This window comes from Oryctolagus cuniculus, chromosome X (genome assembly GCF_051225735.1).
Source record: "Oryctolagus cuniculus isolate XC-2025 breed Fujian yellow rabbit chromosome X, ASM5122573v1, whole genome shotgun sequence".
NCBI classification, from domain to species: domain Eukaryota; kingdom Metazoa; phylum Chordata; class Mammalia; order Lagomorpha; family Leporidae; genus Oryctolagus; species Oryctolagus cuniculus.
Window position 1 is genome coordinate 129,833,189 of NC_142888.1, and position 19,927 is coordinate 129,853,115.

At 51.3% G+C, this 19,927-nt stretch overlaps 1 protein-coding gene across 2 annotated transcripts in view; it reads left to right on the plus strand.

Annotated features, from left to right (window-relative positions):
• The first annotated feature begins 649 nt into the window (after positions 1-649).
• Positions 650-19,927, plus strand: part of CNGA2 (cyclic nucleotide gated channel subunit alpha 2) — a 46,752-nt gene continuing 27,474 nt past the window's right edge. Inside the window, exons 1-4 of one of the 2 annotated variants that reach the window (NM_001082394.1) lie at positions 650-709; positions 3,321-3,358; positions 4,336-4,496; positions 4,813-4,883. In NM_001082394.1, coding sequence (NP_001075863.1) covers positions 4,390-4,496; positions 4,813-4,883 — 178 coding nt within the window. In that variant the 5' untranslated portion in view covers positions 650-709; positions 3,321-3,358; positions 4,336-4,389. Of the gene's footprint in view, positions 710-3,320; positions 3,359-4,335; positions 4,497-4,811; positions 4,884-19,033; positions 19,303-19,927 lie in introns of those variants that run through there. The other variant, XM_051833841.3, reaches the window with a different exon arrangement.

The window sequence follows — 19,927 nt, forward strand, 5'->3', positions numbered from 1 at the left end:
CCGCCAGAGCCGGCCAGTACGCCAGGTCTTTCAAGGGCCCGCGCAGTGGCCGAGGGTCCCTGTTGTGCCCCTGTCCCGCCGGCCAGGCCCCGCCCCCCGGCCGCACGGGCGGGGGTAGGGGCGGCGCTGGCGGAGTGGGGCGCGGGCGCGCGGTGCTTAGTGCGCGCCGCCGCCCCTCCGGCCCAGCTTGCTAGCCAGCCCTCCCTACCCCCCCACCCCGGCCTGCTGTTGTCGCCCCCATCCCTCCTTTCTCTCCCTAACACCGCAGCCCGGTGCATCGCGACGATCGCGGCCTGGCGATCGGCGCACGGTGGTCGTGGCGCTCCAGGGTGGCGCGCGAGGCGCGGGGCGCGAGGCCAGACCTGCACCTCGCGGCGGGGTTGGGGGGTGGGCAGCGGCGGAACCCCTAGAGGACAGCAGGGGCAGGCAGGGGGTTACCGAGGTAATGGACAGGGCCTGGGCGCCAGACTGCGAAGGGCGGGGGCTCCGGGCGCACTTTGGCCCTGTCCGGGCGGGCGACTGGGCACCCGGGGCTGCTGGAGAGCAGGGGGGCGGGGAGGGAGAGAGGGAGGAGACGGCTGGGCTGGGCCGGGGGCTTGGCCGACGGGGAGCAGGTGGGCGGGGACAGGGGCCCTGCTGGAAGAGGCGCAGCAGCGAGGTGGCGGGCTGCGTGCGCAAACAGGGCGGCCGTTCCTGGGCCCGGAGAACGGTGAGGCCGTTTGGATTGGGTGCCCCAGCCCCGAGGGCACGGTTTGGTGTCCAGGGCTACCGAGTTGGGTGCGGGGCACTGTTGGGGGTGGGGTAGGGGTGGGTTCTGGAGGCCCAGTCGGGCCAAGGCGGTGGGGGTGTTGAGCAGTCCCGGGAGAAGAGTGTGTTGCTGGGCCAGAAGTAGTTCTTGGCCAGGGCGCTTGTATTGGGCAAAGGTGGGTGAGGACAGGCGCTTGCAAGACTGGCATTGGGTGGAAGGGGACAAGGAGGCCCCGGAGTTTGGGAGTTTGCGCATAATTTGGGAGTTGCCATGTCGCTGGGTGGGTCGATGAGTCATTAGATTTGGAGATCACAGAACCCTTTCCTGGCTATCAGTTCCGAATGATGGAAATAAAAAGAGCTAGGACTTGCGGGGCAGGGGATTGGAGGTCACGTCTCAGGACACCAGGTGCTGTGCGAGAGGCTCTGGGAGCTGTGTCCCAGAGCGCTGTGCTTCAGAAGCTTCGCCCGGGGTGGGGTTAAGGAAAGTCTTTGTGGTGGCCACTTCCCTGCCTTCCTTCCTTTTTCCAGGCTGGCGGGATTCAGCTGTGTTCCTGTGGGGAGGGGGTTAAACATTCAGCCTTACAGTATCCACCAGGGGCAGGAGGGACATAGACATGCGTGACTGCAGCAGCATTCTCTGTCGTGGAGCCCTCACGCTTCCTCCCTGTTGCCATAGTAACTGCCTATTGATGCTGTATTTATAGGGGAAGAAGCAGGCGCTAAATTTTGGGGAGGGAAGGGGTGGAGGCCGAATGGCAGGCGGCAGCAGCAGCAGCGGTGGTGGCTACAGAATCGCTAATGGAGTGGGCAGTGCTCCCTGAGCTGTCTGGGGAGTTCCTGGCTGGGGTGAAGCTTACTGAACTGATGACTTCTGCAGGTGACAGGATAATGCACATTTGGTGCTGTGACGGGTGGGTGTGCATGCACTGAAGTCAGATGTGTTTGGAACAAGAGGCGTTAAGCTATTCGGTGGTTTTTCCACATAATTACAAAAAAAAACATTGCAGTTATCTTCCATAAACAATCAACCATATTTTTCTATCTTCCCTCATTAGTAAAACCTTAACTCATTCTTTTTTCATACATTGACCCCCCAGCTCCATTGCTCTTCTGTCAAAAACCTTTCTCTTAAGCATACTATATTCATACCCACGTGGACCTGAGACCCATAAGAAAGAGGAAATTTTAGACAACATTCCATCTTTGCTCTTAAAAAGAGCCACTTTTCTCAAAATGGCAGGCTCATCTGGGAACAAACTCACATGTTGACAGTGTTGGGAGTTTTATGGCAGCATGCAGAAGAGAAGGCCTCTTGACATGGCATTGCCACAGATAAATGTTCCATCTGCCATTTTCCCTTGAGTTTTACATTTATTTGTGATTTGTAGCTTACCTGTTTGCCAAAAGGATTAGAAATCATATTACAAGTGTACAAAGAAGTCTCTGAAGACCTAAACAGAAAACTGTATAGCACATCACAAGAAACAGATGTGCTTAAACAGCTGGACTGCCAGGGTGCCGGGGCTTGACCATATCAAGACGGAACTTTCTGGCAATGCAGGCAAAAGGGCAGCACAATGGGTTACACAAGCTCACGTATGTTGCGTCCCGTTAGTCATAAAGCCAGCGCTTCTGCTTGGGGAGGGGAGCAGTGGGGTGATTGCTCACAGATGTGGACGGCTTGGCCAGCACTCTGGAATACGTGTATGAGTGGGAGTGTGTGCTGTGGGCAGGGCAGGAGCAGGAGGAGCTGTGAGTTGTGTCCATGGCTTATGTACTGGCTGGATAGCTCCTTATAGGAGAAAGACTTTTGGGTAGTACCTCACATTAGAGGCACGTCTTCTAGTTAGTGGCTCAGTGTTGATCACTGAAATTCTTGCCTTGGTACTCTACTACACTGGTCTCTAGTGCAAGGAAAGGAGACGTGCCTGGTTCCAGAAGCTTTTGGGTAGCTTGCCTGATTGTGGTGAAGATGAACACAATGGGTCATCTGAATTGGGGCCTTATGTGTTTGTCTGGGAGTTGTTAAGACCGTGGCTGTGATTGTGTGCAGCATCTGACCTTGCCGGACGGGTGTCTAGCAAAGATCATTGTAGGCCAGTCCCAGCCAGGCTGTGACACTTGACATGGTGGTTGTTGCTGTGTTACATCTTGGTTTTCAAGGAACGTGCTTGTTGTTATCGGGGATTTGCAACTGTGATCAAAATCGGTTCCTAATCCAGGTCCTGTCTCTGTCACTGTAGAGTTCCTTAATCTTGCTTCAATCCCCGTCTCTGTGGACTTTGTTTCCTTCTCTGCCTCTGAAGTCCTTTCCAATGCAAAGGCGCCAAGGTTTATTGAGGGGCGTGAGGAGGAAGGACCCTCAGACTGTGGGAGTTTTCGTTTTGAAGAGGTGTTTGCTGGGCCTCCAGGAGCGAGCGTGGGAAGCAGTAGGAGCTTGCGAGTGGGCTCTCCAGAGGAGGCCACACTTCACAGGGCTCTGCTTTGACCTGCTGACCAGGCCAGGACCAGGAGGGCGCTATGCAGTTCTGGCTGTGACTTCACTGCAGCTCTGCTTCTGTCTTTGCCAGGCAGGTGAGACGCTGGAGCTGAGGCAGCAACATGGCAGGTGAGTTATTCCAGGTCCAGGCAGAGTGGTGGAGGGCCATGCCCAGGGGCTCATGGGAAATGCCTTTCCTGCTTTCCTGCCCCTGGGTAGGCCCAGGAGCCATTGTCTAATTGGCTGAGAAGCAGTTTCACTTTCCAACATCGCACAGTTGCTTCCTGCAAAGTATGCTCGCCAGTGGCTATGTATCTAGCCAGGCCTCTAAGAGACATACTAAACTGACAGGCCAAGGGGCATGAGCAAGGTTGCTGCCTGTCAGCACAGACAGGAAGTCCCTCTTCTGGGGGAATACCAGGAGCAAATGTGTCAGCTCAGGCCCATGGCAGTGCGAAGCTCATGCCATGCCAGTCAGCCTGGTCACAGCTGAATTTCTCCTTTTGGAGTAAATCGCTATAGGCACCAGTCAATGACTGTTTCTCAGGGGATCTATGCATGCATTCCCCTGCTCTGCCCCAGCTTGGCTCTATACTAGGCTGTCTCAAGAGGGACCACTGATTCCAGGTGACCTGCTGGCACAGGTGGCCAGTTCAGGTGGAGGGACGTCACCCTGGTAGAGTAATTACTCCCAGCAGCTTCACCCTCAAAGAGGACTGGATTCTCACAACAAGGGCTCCGGCCTTCTCTTTTCATGCTGATGCGGAAGGTATGGGTCATAACTCCTGGGTGGGGATGGGGCTCACAGCCCTCATTCTTGCTCCTGTGTGACGTGTGCTGCCTTCTTAGTTGCTTCTTGATTCCTTCCCAGCTGCCAGGGATGTGAGCCTTGTTGGGGCCAGGGCAGTCTGGAGAGGAATAATTTGATGCCCTCTGTCCCTTTTGCAAAGGGCTCGCCCTGTCCTTTGGTCAGGGGCCCTGGTATCTTACTAGCTCATTTTGCCTTGTTTCCCTCCACAACGATACTTTAGTGCCCGGGCCAGGCAGGTTTGCAGGAGGGCCTGGGCCCGTACGCATGCCGGGTCTCAGTGTAGCTCTCTCCTCAGTGTTTCTGGAGGCCAGGAATGCCCACTCGGTCCTGAAGCGCTTCCCTCGTGCCAATGAGTTCCTGGAGGAGCTGCGCCAGGGCACCATTGAGCGGGAGTGCATGGAGGAGATCTGCAGCTACGAGGAGGTCAAGGAGGTGTTTGAAAACAAAGAGAAAACGGCATGTACCACCCTGGGGCTGGAAGCTGGGAGTGGGAGGAGCCTGAGCAAGAAGCAGAATTGGCCCTGCTTCCCTGGAGGAGTTGGAAGCAAGGAAGCCACCTGGGGCAGGAGACTAGCGGAGCGGGGTGTGTGGGGAGGTGGGAGGGCGGGGGCAATGTCCTTCCAGTCCCACAGCCTGAGGCTCCTGGGGGGCGTGTCCACACAGAGCCAGGATGGGAAGCGGCCTCTGAGTTCAGTTGGGACAGTGAGCTTTTGGTGACAGGCACTGCGTGCCTCTTGCCCGGTGCCAGTGACCTTTCCTTCTTGTTTCACAGATGGAGTTCTGGAAAGGGTACCCCAATGCAGTCTACTCAGTGCGAGACCCGTCGCAGAGCTCAGACGCCATGTACGTGGTGGTGCCGCTTCTGGGGGTGGCGCTGCTCATCGTCATTGCCTTGTTCATCATCTGGAGGTGCCAGCTGCAGAAGGCGACCCGCCATCACCCCTCGTATGCTCAGAACCGGTACCTGGCCAGTCGCGCCGGGCACAGCCTCCCCCGGGTCATGGTGTACCGGGGCACTGTGCATGGCCAGGGGGAGTCCTCGGGGCACCGCGAGGCAGGCAGCAGCCCACAGGTGGTGCTGGCGCCCAGTCGCGGGGGTAGAACCACAGTCCGCCTTGAGAGCACCCTCTACCTCCCTGAGCTTTCTCTCTCCAGACTGTCAAGCGCCACCCCTCCCCCGTCCTACGAGGAGGTGACTGCGCCTCAGGAGGGCAGCAGTGAGGAGGCCAGTGTCTCTTACAGCGACCCGCCCCCCAAGTACGAGGAGATAGTAGCCGCCAGCCCTGGCGCAGACAAGTAGTGGGACGTGCGTCCTGGCCTCCTGTTTCCTTCTGAACTTTTTAAAGACTGTGCCACCACAAAACAGCCTTAGCCTCCTTGTTGCCAAATAATTCCCTAACCGTGGATTTTTAGGAAGTCAGTTGTCAGAGACAGGTGGGGAGAATCGGGGGTGGGGAACACGTATGAGTCAAAGCCCACTCCCACCCTCAGAAAGAGCTTCAGACCTGACAGCCCGGCTCTTCCAGAAGCTGCCCAAGCCCCCACCATTCTGTGCTCCCACTGGGGACTGACTTCCCTTATGCCAAAGGAATCACCTCATTGTATCGACAGTGGCTCGGGTGTGGGGACTGTGGGGCTGTGTGACTGGCTGGCAACTCACGGGTTTCTGGGCCCTTGGGGTGACAAGTCGCCCTTCAGCTCCCCTTCTCCGCCACAGTCTTGTGTTTTCTGTCCTTGCTTATGCGGTGAGGACATGGGCAAGGACTGAGCAACAAACAAAGCAAGGAGTAACAGACAGAGAAATGAGAAACACCAGAGAACTAAACCATACTGCCTGGGCCAGTCACAAGGGGCCCAGGGGAATCAGTTGCACAGCTCTCGGGCTGCCTTTTCCCTCCACATACTGCTGACCAGGTGGAAAAGAGCGTGGGGGAGCAACCTGACAGGAGGATAAGAGGGCGTGAGGGGTGAGGAGCAGGGGCAGGAGCCAGAGCTCCCCTCCTCCACCTTGACCAAGGGTCCACGAAGACTTTGCCATTCTCTTTCTCATGTGTGTGCCCCTCCACAAACCCTGGCACTCCAGAGCTGTGTGCGAGTTGTGCTAAAACCACTACCCACAGGCATCGGGCCACTCACGGCCGTGAGGCACTCCATCATGGAGCAAAGTGATGCTTCGGACCCTGGCAGTGGAGACCCTGGCCCCCAGCGGGTGGGAGTATGGGCTGGGACGGAGAGCTGCTGTTTTCTCCTTCTGCAGTTGATCATCCATAGGACCATTAAACCAATGAACTTGGCCTTCTTGGCACTCTGCTCTCTGGCTTTGAACTTTTAGGACACTTTCCTTTTTGTGAGTAGGTTTGTTGAACTTTAGATAGATGGTTTTTCTTTTTAATGATGGTGCCACCTGGGGAAAACATTCCAAAGTGTCCCTTTTTAAAAACGTCTTGGTTAAGGGCCCTGGTGCTGGTCTATTTTCAGAGAGGCTTTGGACAGCAGTGGGGCAGAGGAGATCTGGACTTTCACTGTCAAAGACCATGCAAAAGACACTGTTGTTGCCGCCCCCTCTCACCCCTACTTCCATCCTCCTGGCCTCACCGCTAAACCACTTTTCCTCTGTGGTGCTTTAAAAAATGTAGCAAATTTTTGTGGGATCCCAAAGAGTGCACAACCTGGGTCTTTGGCAGCCACAGTGGTTTAAAAGGCACTGTGTCGACAGGCTGCTTTCTGTCCAGACAGCTTGTCGAGGCAGACATCAGCACTCGTTCCCTGAATGCAGGGGCTTTGAGGCCACAGATGACTTCCAGGGGCCCGTCCAGTGCTGGCGACTGACCCCAGGATGCATTCCCAGTCAGAGGCTTGTTTTTTTAGCCCTGCACCTGGGATTTTCCATCCTTCCCCCTACCTCACAGGCGCATTGGAGGTGACTGAGCTAATGCCCATGAAGTCCTTGAAGCACCAGGGGGCCGGTGGCATTTCCCCTTAGGAAGATTCTTCTAGAAATACGGGGATTATAGATGATGCTTTCATATGCCCCGGATATTGAGTCTGGACCTGGAGAGGTAGCTTCCTGCCAGTTGGCCTTTTCTGTTCCCTCTGCCCTTTCCCAAAAAATCTCCCTGAGGCTGGGGAGGCATTCCTCATTTCCTTTGTTCCTCTTTCCTTCCCTGTTTTTCCTCACAAAGGGATTTTGGGCCCAGAGGGCCTCTGCTGTTTTCCATGATGGAGGCTGTGGCCAAGCCATTTGGCCATGTTGGAGGTTCTGGGGAAGCTGGAAACTGGGGGGCAGCCTGACTCTCCCAGTGTTTTCTCAAACAGGTGCCTGAGTGTAACCAAGTGCAGGAGGAGGGGCTTACTCCAATGTACCTTTTCCTCAGGGGGCAGAGAGCTGGACTTGGGTCCCACTGACCAGAGACAAAAGGAGTATATGCCAAGAGCCCTTTCTTTCCTACCGAGTTGACCAGTACTTTGAAGCTGGGTGATGATGGGAGACAGCAGAAGCCTGGGACCTGACCTGGAAAGGGCAGCCCGTGTCCAATAAGGACTCAGGATGGGCCTTGCGGAGAGCTAGAGACAGTTCTTCAAGGCTTGTGGTCTCCAGTCCAGGTGCTTCCCAGCATTCTTCCAGATGGGGTTGTGCTGTGGTCTCCGGGGTGGGTTTTGCATCATAGTGAAGAAAACAGACCACACAGTACACAATGGGCATAACTCCTCGCGGTGCACATTTGGCTTTTACAAATGCCCTGTACATATCTTTTCAAACTCTGTCTTTGTATGGATGTTGATTTGATACAATGCTAACTCTTCAGGAGGCACATTTTTGTTGTTTTTAGACGTGTGTGTGTGAGACATGTGTGCACGTTGCCTTTCCTCATTGCTTATCTGAAACAATAGCCGGTGTGTGGCTATATTTGTACTAGGAGGAATCCGGTCTGTAGAGAAGGATGTCACCTCCCGGGACTGGGCAGCCTGATGACAGGGCCCTGCGCAAGGAGAAATGCTGAGATTAGCCTGCTGCTCCCAAAGTTGCTGCCTTTGGAAGAAGGCGAAGCAGCTCCATCCTGTGGGCCTCGGTCCTGTTGGGACCCCCACTCACACATCTTTTGGCACGAGTCCTCAGGCTTCAGCTCTTGTTCTGTGGGTGTCAGCAGCTGAAGGAAATCCGAGCACTCCTGGGCCGTGTGTGTGTGTGTGTGTGTGTGTGTGTAACGATGTATGACTAATGACTCTGAGAATGGCGAGGCTAGTTATTTAGGTGGTTTTCATTTAAAAAGAAGAAAAGGCTTTAAAAAAATTCCCTGAAAGGTGACCGTTGCTTGTTTTCAACCAAAAACTTTTTAGGATTTTTTAAAACAACAATTGCAATCCTATCCCTCCCCTGCTCCCCCATTGCCTTGGATTTCCAAAACGAAAGCACAAGAGAAAGAGTGGGGTGCACAGGTGCCTGGTGAGTGCACTCCCCTGCACAGCCATTAGTGTGAATTCTTTAGGGTGCTGCGGAAAATAGACATTGGCTTTCTGGTAGCCCAAATGTGAGGGGTTGGGGACAGAAAGTGTCTTTTTGTTAAGTAGTTGGAGCCAGATGCTTCCCTTCTCTCTGGATTTTTGATCACCAAATAGCAGCCCAGGAGAAGGAAAACAATCAACACTGCCTCTCGATGAGTCTTTTGTCCGAGAAAGAGAGGTGATGGAGAGAGACTCTTGGATTCCCTGAGACTCCGTCTGTGTCTACTCACAGCCAAGGCTGAGGTGCAGAGCTGGGCAGCCGGGCCGCTTCTCAGTTTGAGGAGCAGTCGAGCTCCGCTTCCGGACTTCGCCGGTTCAACAACAAGCACACCTCCCCACTGAACTCTGCCAATCCTCATCAGTATCGTTAGCTAATTTAGACATACTGCAACCAGCCTGCTTGCAACTACAGTAAAAGCCCAGCCATTTGAAGGCCACTAATTCAGAACGTACAGAAAACCACAATTGAGATCATTCAGCCAACTGAAAATTTCACTACATAAAAATGTTTCCAAGAGCCTCCCTTTCAGTCAATTTCAGGGTGTCCTATGTCAGAGGAATCCAGTTTATAATGAGTACCCTTTTCACAGAAAAGGCGCAAGGTATTAAGGATCCCTTCACCGTGCCTTCAGCTTGGGGTTCAGCAATTCTCATACGTAAGGCTCCTTCCCCGTCCAGGGTGTCACTTGTTCTCTCTCCATCATGCGATGCTGGATGATGAAGCCTTTCGTTCTCCTTCTGTGTTCATCTTCCGAGTAATGGAGTTTGCGAACCTGAGTGCAAGTCCGAGTAATCTTTTTAACTCTTCTGTGAAGCAGATGTTTCGCTGTCAGACTGGCCGCTCCCAGCATTTGCCCCTAACTATCTGAGCTTTTCTTTTCACACGTTCTGGGCAACAAGCCTCCCTCCAGCCAGAGTTCCCTGACAAAGACATCACACAGCACGCCCCCTCGCACTCGATGCCTCAACAGTTGTTTCGCTGTCCTGATGTCTGACCACTGAGCAGTGCCTGCCCTTTCGCCTTCCCCAGCCTGAGCGTTAACGCAGATAGCCAGGACTGGAACCAATGCCCCAGCTGCTTCTGCCTCCCAGTGTCTCCCCTCACAGATGCCACTTTCCCAGGCTTGAAGACACTTGCTCTTTCACTCTGCGATTGTGACTTTGTGACAGTGGAAACGCTGATATGTGCAGCTGAGCTTATAGAAATGATTACTGTGCACTGGATTGATTTTGGTACCACTTTAAACCGTCCCTGTGTTCCTGTGTTGACTCATGTCAGCTGCGAAATCTGTGCATTCAGTAATATGTCTGGATTCCACTGGAGCCTGGGGGCAACCAGCGAACTTGCTTCTGACCTCTCTCTGTGTGTGTCTCCCTCTGTGTCTCTCTTCGTCTCCTATCTTGTTTTCTTGCTCTCTTTTTACAATTGTTGAGTGTAGTTGTTCAATTTTGGCTCTTTATGTACAAAAGGGTAATGAATAATAAAGAGCAAATGACCTCCACTTGCATCCTGTCCTAGTCCTCCTTGGATCTCTGCTGACTCCAACACTTCCATGGGGGCTGCTGACTGTGACTCGGACTATAGATAAGGAAACAGTCCAAACCAGTTTAGAAGCAGGAAGTGCGGGAGGTTGGCCCCCACCTTGTGTAAGATGATCTCCTGACCTCCTCCCCTCCTTCCCTGGGATGTGGTTGGGAAGATCTGTCACCAGTCAAGGTTAGCAACTTCCCTGTTACCTGATCCTTGGTTACTAACAGAAGTACTGCTTTCTAGAATGCCTCCCTTGATTTCCAAGCTGGGAGAGGGGGTGGGAAGGGTGGTAGGGAGACTATGTGCTGTGCTCTATGCAGATGGGACACAGTACTCAGTCCTTGCCCTGGCGAGTTCACCTGAATTCCGAGGGTGGCAAAGGTCAGGGACTGTACAGAGGGCACCGATGCCCTCACCACCGTGCAGAGCCGGATTCAGCCATGGGAAATTGCTGGCATAACTTGTACCAACCCCCTGTAACGCAATTAATGTGCTCTTTAATAGGGAAACCCCTGAGAGTAATGGAACAATGGCAGTGAAATTCAGGGCTTCCATAGAGGATTGAACACAGAGGCCAAATGCCAGGGATGGCAGCCAGAAGCCTTGGGTTTCATTTCTGTCCCCGCTGGCTTAGCTGAGTGATGTGAAACCTTTGGGGATGCTGGGAAATAAAAATGAAATTCCTTCAAGCAGACCTCAGCACATAGATGGGGTTGTGTCCTGAACATGGGTTTTAAACTTTAGGCTCTTTTGCCAGACATAACCTTTTTTAGGCAGTGGCTTAAGGCCCCAGTACGCTAATATAAAATGATGTCCTAGGCTTTCAAAGTATCCCTTGGGACTGGACTACCTTTTCTAATCCTCTCACTATTCCATAAAGTCACCACCTCCAGGGCCGAGGCTCTTGGATTGCTTTCAGAGGGTGAGGGCAAGCGGGGGGCATGGACACAGCCTGTAATTCAGCCAGCACATCATGTAAGGGAAACAGGAGAAGCCAGGCTAGTATGAGGGGCAAGATGAGATTGGAAAGAATCTGGGCCCTTAGGGCCAGGGGATGTCAGCGATCTGTCTTGTTCCCCAGTAACTCAGTTGATTCTTCTGCAAGGGGATCTTTGAGTCAAGTTAAGGATCTTTGGCTCAGCAGGTCAAGGAGCAGAAAACATCACAGGCTTATTTAAGGACATGTTGAGTGTGCTGTTTGAGTGGAGCTGAAGGAGGATTAGGCTGGTGTGGGAGAGATCAGAGCTCCTCGAGTTTCTGAAAATACAATAGAAGAAGACGCACCTGCAGACCAGAGGACTCCAGGAGAGAGGCTCGACCGGCAGGGGGGAACTGTAAGACTGTGCAGTCCTGGAAACCAAAGGAGGACAGTGTTTCTGAAAGGAGAGCGTGAACAATGCTTTAAAATGCTTCCAGAAAGTTGATGTCTTTATTAGTTAGCTTTTTAGCACTATAATGAAATACCGAAGACGGGCTACTAGTGAACACAGGGGTTATTTTGGCTCATGTTCTTGGAGGTTCACATCCCAAGATCAGGCAGTTCTATTTTTTTTTTTTTTGACAGGCAGAGTGGACAGTGAGAGAGAGAGACAGAGAGAAAGGTCTTCCTTTGCCGTTGGTTCACCCTCCAATGGCCGCCACGGCCGGCACGCTGTGGCCAGCACACCGCGCTGATCCGATGGCAGGAGCCAGGTGCTTTTCCTGGTCTCCCATGGGGTGCAGGGCCCAAGCACTTGGGCCATCCTCCACTGCACTCCCTGGCCACAGCAGAGAGCTGGCCTGGAAGAGGGGCAACCGGGACAGAATCCGGTGCCCCGACTGGGACTAGAACCCGGTGTGCCAGCGCCGCAAGGCAGAGGATTAGCCTAGTGAGCCGCGGCGCCGGCCCAGGCAGTTCTATTGATTTTGCCTCTGTGAGGGTAGAAGTTGTGCAGAGAAAGGATCATATGGGGTTCCAGGAAGCAGAGAGGAGAGTTGGGGCTTACTTGGGCTTTATAGTCAATGCTCTTATGAGAATTGCCTTTCAAAGACATGTCCCAGTGACCTAAGGACCTTTCACTAAGCCCACTTCCTAGACTCTGCAATTGAATTAGGCCTCTACCATCTTACTACCTTGAATCCATGACTTTGGAACTTCACTACCAGTGTGAGTTGTAGTCATAATCCTACTCAAACCACAGCAATGACTTAAGTGGATTCATTGGATTGAGCCAGCAGGAGATCACTAGTGCCCTTGACAAGAGACAGTTTAAGTTGAATAATTACTGAAGAAGCCAGAGTATCATGAGTAAGAGGATATTGGGAGGTGAAAAAGTAGAGAAAGCGTACAAGAAGGAGGCAACACTTTTAAGGAGTTGAGAAAGGACAGTAGCACAAGACGCCAAGGGAGGATAGTCAGTTTTCACATGAGTCATGCTGCTGGTCTCCTAGGACTAAGGAAGATAGAAAGGTGTTTAAATGCTAAAGAGAACCAGGCAGGCAAGGGGGAGAAGCTGAGGACCCAGGAAAGAACTGGAGCTGTAGCCTAAGTGTCAGGCAGTGGGAGAGGGCAAAGCCTTGCTAGGAGCATGGACAGGTCATCCTTTGGAACCAGCAGGAATGCATGTGGGCTGTGTAAACATTCTAGCAGTTTGTATGCTTCCAGCATTAGCTCTGGGCTAAGTACTGAGTGCTCCACATTTTCCGGGTGGGCTCACTGAGGCACAGAGAGGCCAAATGCATTACACAGTGTCACACAGATAATAAGAGGTACTTCAGAAAGAAAAGATAAGTTACTCAAAAGCCTAAAAATAGATACACATATGACTCAACTATTCCACTTTTAGACAAATATTCAAAGGAAATGAACTCAGTCTATGGAAGGTACATCAGGACTTCCAGATTTATTGAAATATTATTCACAATAGCCAAGAAATGAAATCAGCATAAGTATGGCGTATATGCAGAATGGAATACTATTCAGCAGTAAGAAGAATGAAATTCTGAGATTTGCAGCAAAATGGATGCAACTGGAGGTGATTATATTAAGTTAAACAAGCCAAACACATTAAGACAAAGACTGTGGCCAGCGCCGTGGCTCAATAGGCTAATCCTCCACCTAGTGGCGCCGGCACACCAGGTTCTAGTCCAAGTCGGGGCACCGCATTCTGTCCCGGTTGCCCCTCTTCCAGGCCAGCTCTCTGCTGTGGCCTGGGAAGGTAGTGGAGGATGGCCCAAGAGCTTGGGCCCTGCACCCCATGGGAGACCAGGATAAGTACCTGGCTCCTGCCTTCGGATCAGCGCGGTGTGCCGGCCGCAGTGCGCCGGCCGTGGCGGCCATTGGAGGTGAACCAACGGCAAAGGAAGACCTTTCTCTCTGTCTCTCTCTCTCACTGTCCACTCTGCCTGTCAAAAAAAAAAAAAAAAGACAAAGACTGCATGTTCTCTCTCTTTGCAGAGGTTAAAAGAAAATCGGCAATTTGAACTTAGAGTATTGATTAGTAGTGAATGGGAAGGGTGGGGGCAAAGAGGGAGGTTGATCACAGGCACGAAAATGCAGTCAGATCTCAGTCATAGATTCTAGTGTTCCACTACATGGAGCATAGCTCACAGTAGCGTATCATGTACTTTATGATGAACTGGGAAAGAGAAGCTGGTAGACTCCAAGCACAAGGAAAGATAAAGAAATAGAAAGAGTAACTGTTTGATTTGATGAAGTTACACTGTATGCATGTAGGGAAGATTTGTGCTGTACCCCACAAAATGTACAATAGTATACATTAATGAAATTTTCAAAAACTAAAAACGGGAAACCATGAGAAGATTTTTTTTTTCATAATATAGATTTCCAAGGACTTTTGGAAGACTCTTTGTAAGTGAGGATCTGGTTCTCACACCCCACGGTGGGGGAAAGGACAGGAGAATTGCAGAGCCAGCATTCTGCACCTCTCTACCCTCTCTGGTACACAATGCTTGCCGGTGGGATGTTGAGGTACAACACGTTTGCTGGCTTCTGCCTTCCCAGAGTGAAATACAGGTCAGAGTATAATAGAAGTTGGAGAATATTTTCTAGAACTCTCTTGTCAGCTCCTTCCTGGAACCTCTTCTTGGTTTAGCAAGGATCCCAGGTTGTTAATAAGGGGAGCCGGGTTTGTCATTGAATCAGTGAATTGAGCCATGCGCAGCCCTCTCTGTTCTACCCTCTAGCATCTCCACCTGTAAAGTGGTGGATACTCGCAGGAGTATTCACTTTCATAAATTGGAACACTTTGTCAAGAGCTTCTTGTTTGAAAACAACGTGCAGCTTCTCATAGCTGTGCTTGTCACCTTGGCCTTCTTTTCTCTTCTCCTCCAGAATCTTCTTGTAGTTCAGTGGGGCAGCTGCTGTTTATATTTTCAAACTAATCCACATTTGAGACTTTGCACCACTTTTTCCACCTCTTCGTCATTGTTGGCCTTTTGCTTTGGGCTCTGATTCTCCTGGTTTTGACATACACTTCAGAGTTCAGGCACTGGGCATGGAAGCAATTGAAAGCAGATGCATTTCCATCCAAAGCGGAAGGTTCTGTGAGGACACCTTGTCCAGCCCCCTTCCTGGGGATCAGAAAAGAGGCAGGAACAGGCAGGGACTGCAGTTGGCTACACCAAGAGGGAGCTGCCCCTTCTTCTGGCCTGGGACTCTTGGCTGCTGCACTTTGCCCCTCTTCTCTGTCCTGAGTTACCTCTTGGGCAACCAACCAACAACAGTTACTCTAAACTCTCAGCATCATGGCATGAGCCAGCCCCCTTCTCCAGGGGCACCATTCAGGTGCTGTTCAGAAGGGACCCAGAGATGCAGCAGGATGATCTCTGGCTGCTTGGGCTGAGGACTGGGTTTCTCAGGCCTCACTTAGCGTTTTGGTAAGTGTATGCTGCCTGCTGGTCTCTAAGACAAGGCTGTGGCTTTCTGTTAGCGTCTTAAACCTGCTTCTGCAGGAGCTGGCCCCAGCTTCCATACAACAGTTCCTGTCCAATGCAGGGAAGACATTGCTGTTGATCGGGCCCCACAGGAGGTACACAGCTGTCCCTGGAACAGTGCAGGCACAGGCTGCAGGGCTGCGGGGAAACGATCACACCACGGCTCCCTCTGGCCTCGACCCCATAGGTTGGCAAGGCTCTAGTGAGCGCCCAGGACACTCACAGTGAGGCTGAGTATGACAGGTTTGGGGGCATGACTGCCACACAGATAATTCCCTGTGCTGTCCCCACATGCCCAGGGACTTCCTTCCTGTCTACCTACTACTGCATGTGATCTAGAACAGGAGCCTTGTCCTTATCCCCAGAGCCCAGCATATGGTCAGTCTTGAGTCAAGACAGCCAAATTGAACGAAGTGGGTCCACATTGGAGATGGAGAACTGGAGGAGCTGGTGATGTGGTGTAGTGGGTAAAGCCACCACTTGTGATGCTGGCATCCTATAGGGGCTAAGTTAGTTCATGTTCCGGCTGCTCCACTTGTGATCCAGCTCCCTGCTAATTGCCACAGTGTCCACAGTTTACCCCTGTTTCCATCTGCCTGTCTTTCCTGTCTCTTTAAGGAAAGGAGGGACAGCTTCAAGGCTCTGCTAGTCCCTCTTCCTCTTCCTCTCTGACTGGGGAGGGCCCTGAGCCTCCAGGGAGGACCTCAGTACCAAGTTGAATGAAGAATTGTTTACAGGTCCAGAAGGTTCACTAGCAAGCCGAGAGGAAGTTCCAGCTGCCTGGAAGACCGAGCTGGCTGGCGCACTCACTTGGGTTTGAAGCTGCAGCTGCCTGAGACTGGGCTCTGGGCAAGAGGTCATCATATCAGTGCCATTTTTACTTTCTTTTCATATTTTTGCCTTGAAGGACTTCGTACCTAGGACACTAATATAGGAAAGTGATAAGAGCAGAAGGCTCTGAATGAAGGAAGAGATGCCAGGGTTTTCCTTGAAGCCCAGGAAGCCCCCAGTGCACTTCTCTGAACCCCAGACACACAGATTGAAATTGTTTTAGCTCAGTCTTCCGTATGACGATGGGAGGCAAGTGGAGTCCTTGGCAGGAACAACAGGAAGACGTTAGTGTTTGGAAGGCATTGGTAGAGGCAGGTTATCAGGCAGGCTGGAGCCAGCAGACAGGCAGACAGACACAAGGGCAGAGCAACATATGAGGAGGCAGCAGCCTGAGCTGGATCCCTACTCTGGGGGAGGGGGCTGGATGCCCTCTAGACTTCAGCCAAAAACTTGCACACCGTTCACTGGATTTGTTTGGTCCCCAGTGGAGGCTCTGTGCTCACGATCACCTTAGGGGAAAAATACAATATTTTCTCTTGAGATGCTTAGCTTGAAGGGAGGGGGAGCTTTTGCTCTCTGTTAATAAAACAGCTCTTATTTTAATAAAGATTCAAGCCCTCCAGCAGACAGTTCACAGGAAAAAAATACAGAAGATCAATATACATATGAAAAATCGCTCAGGTTTATTCATAATTAAAGCAGTATAAATTAAAGCAACAATGAGATAGGTATCATTTTTCACCAGTTATAATGATGCCTTTAAAAAAGTTTCTTAATGTCTTCCACTGATAACCATGTGAGGAAACAAACACTCTCTTCCCCTTGGTGGGGTCCCACTATGTGCAGTCTCTGGCGAGGACTTGGGCGATATTGGTCACTAGAGATACAAATCATCAGTATACATGCTCTAGAACCCCACACTTCCATTTCTAGGCACCTACTCTATGAACATATTTGCACAGGTGTGCGAAGACCTAAGTGCAGAAACTGTCAGGTGCTCTAGACCTCCCCAAAAGGCCCCTGAGGAGCTCAATGAATGGGGTAGGGGGCAGCGTACGGTGAACTATGGTGTTGAATTTAAAAGAGATATGAGATAGTCTGTTCAGACATGTGTAAAGCTTACACAAATGAGATATTACATCTGAGGTTAAGGGTTGCTCTGAAGCTTATTTTTTAAGCTTATTTGTGTAAAACACTGCACAGAGCAAACATATAGATACACATATAAGCCAGATGTGTGCCCTGGCCCTCTTTCCCTTCCCAGGGACATCTGTCCAGCTTCTGGGCGAGTACACTGAGCTCCCTGGCCTACTTCTCTGGAAACCTTCTGTGAGGATGTTAGGTTTCTGTGGTCCACCGTCTACACTCAGCCTTGGGTCATCCTCCTGGACTCAGGCCCTATGCAAAATTGGGCAAATTTCTCTAGACCCTGGGCACTCTAGCCTCTTAGAACCCCAAGGGTAGTGTACCACACACTAGAGGCTTTTCAGAATGTTTAGAGTATGATGTCAGAAGCATTTCAGAAGGAAATGATGATGTGGATTATAATTATGGAAAGGTTAACTATGAGAGACATGCTAAAGAGCAAGTTCAAAGTCACACAGCAGCACGTTCTGTTTCTTACCTCCTTGCCATCCTCGGCACTCAATCCATGCTAAGGATTAGGTCAGGTATGCTAAGGGGGTAAGATGCCAGGGTTTCTGCATGGCGCTGGGGGCCCAGGGATTTGGCAGGAAGTCTCCCCACCCACTTCCCTTGGCCGGTGGTGGATTTCTATACCAGCAGGGGGCAGCACTCTCACATACACCTGGGTCTAGAGCCTCCATACCCAGGAGGCCCCAGCGGGTCAATGTCGTCAGCAGCTGGAGGTGACTCTAGTCTGGCATCAGAAGTTCAACGCCCTATGGGAAGGGAAAGATTTGCCCAAGGTCAAATCTTGAGGTCACAGTAAGCATGGGCAGCGCATGAGGTTACCAGATAAAATAGAGGATGTCCAGTTAAATATGAATGTCAGATAAACCATGAATATTTTTTAAAAAGTGTAAGCATGTCTTGAACGTCACATGGAGTGTATTTACACTAAAAAATAACTTGTTGTCTTTCTGAAATTCCAAGTTTACGTGGAATCATGTACTTTAATTTACTCAATCTGGCAACTGTGAGCAGGCAGGAACCCAGGGCTGCAGCCTCTTGGACTGCAAAGTCCCACTGCGCAAACTCAACAGTTTTCCCTGCTCCTAAGGTGGCCCTCCCGAAGGCTCAGGTTTCAGCCCAGCAGCTGCTCTGCTGGATCTGCGAAGGCTTCTTGGGCCCCCAGGAATGCAGGCAGGGCCTGGATCAGCTCTGAGATGGACAGGTGGAGCCAGAGCTGGGTGAGGAGGCAGCCCCTTACCAGGCCACCTTCTCTCAGCTAGTCCCAGCTCCTCTTTTTCCTTCCTTCCCTCCTTTCCTTTTTTCCTCTCTCGCTCCTCCTCCTCCCACCTGGCTCCAGTTATGCTTGGTTCCTTTTACAAATTGCCCCTTCTCCTGCAGGGTTCTGGGCTGTTTCCAGGAGCAGAGTGCTGACCTTCGGTAGTTCTGTTAAACAGGGATCTCCAGAGAAACAGAAGCAAAGAGGTTGTGTGGATGTCTGTACGAGGACACTTCAGTTCATGGGGAGACGAGATGAAAAGATAAGCTTATTGAGGTGCAAGACACTTGGAAATTCATGCAGTTTTTTCATAATACACGGTTTCTTTGAACTTTTTGAAGATCCCTCATATGCATGTCTGTGCATGTGCATAAGTCACAGGAATGGATTTTTAAACAATTGCCTTCCACGATTGTGAGTTGGTAAATGTTATTTGCGCAGGACATGCCAGCAGTTTGGAGACTGAGACAGCAGTTGATGCTGCCCTGAACACAGACTTTCTTCTTCATCTTTGCTCTTAAGGCTTTTAAGAGTTTGGCTGAGGCTCACAAAATCCTCTAGGATTGGTAATCTCCTTTTCTTAAATGAATGGATTGCAAATGTATAGCTATAAAATACCTTTACTGCAACATTCAGACTGCTGTTTGCTGGGATCACTGTGATGGCCTGATTTATAGGGAAGCTGGGGAGGACTTGGAGCCTGGACCACCAGGTGCAGGGCCCAGGGAGCCTGGGGGCTTCAGTGACTGCAGGCAGTTCTCTCCTGTCTTTGCCTTCCCCTAGCTCTCACGGTTCCTGCTCCAGCTAACCCAGGCCAGGGAAAGGCCACCGATCCTGAGCTTGCAGAAATGGGACCTCTCCCTGCTTTGCCACTTGTTAATTCTTGGGCCCTCTGCTAGTACCTGCATCTCCTTTGAAACTCTGAAGGATGGAGTCCACATGCCTCCGACCAGCTACATGAGGGGATCCAGGAGCCAGAACAATTCTCACAGGCAAAGGTTCTGACGTGTACAAAGGGACTTCAGAATCTTCACAGAAAATGCAATTCAATGGTAAGTATATTTTGGCACAAAATTTTTTTGAAATCCACACTTTTTTTTTCATATTATATGTTTCCCATCTCTTCTGCTAAATTGCTTACAGAGTTGCTGGGGCAAAGGCCACAAAATCAGCCCACAAGACACAGTAGGAAGAGAAGTTTCCAAGTCTAAGACCTCAGTGAATGCAGAGAAGGAGTTTGGCTCCACCCCCATGTTTGGGGTCCTTAATCTTCTATCCCTGTGAGAAGTGATTTTCTAAGTGCCTCCCCTGTGGCTGGCACACTGTGCATCCATAGTCATAGCTTACAAGTGAACAACTGGTTGCTATGGCAAGAGGCACCCCCCACCATCAAGGAGGAGGTGGGAATGTCCATAACTGAAAAGCTGCATTTTGGAAGCCAAGGGCAAAGCCAAGAAAAAGCACCTGGTCACAGCACTAATTACAGCCAATCATGCACATGTGTGTGTTGGAGAAGGTTCATGAGCACCTGGGCGGATACTCGTGTGTAGGCACATATGAATGCATTTGCACATGTGTGTGCGTACGTGTATGTATCTGGGGCTCGGGGTATTTGTGGGTGGAGTGAAGGGAGTTTGGGGAAAAGGGATAGATGATGTGAGCATTTTGTAGCCTATA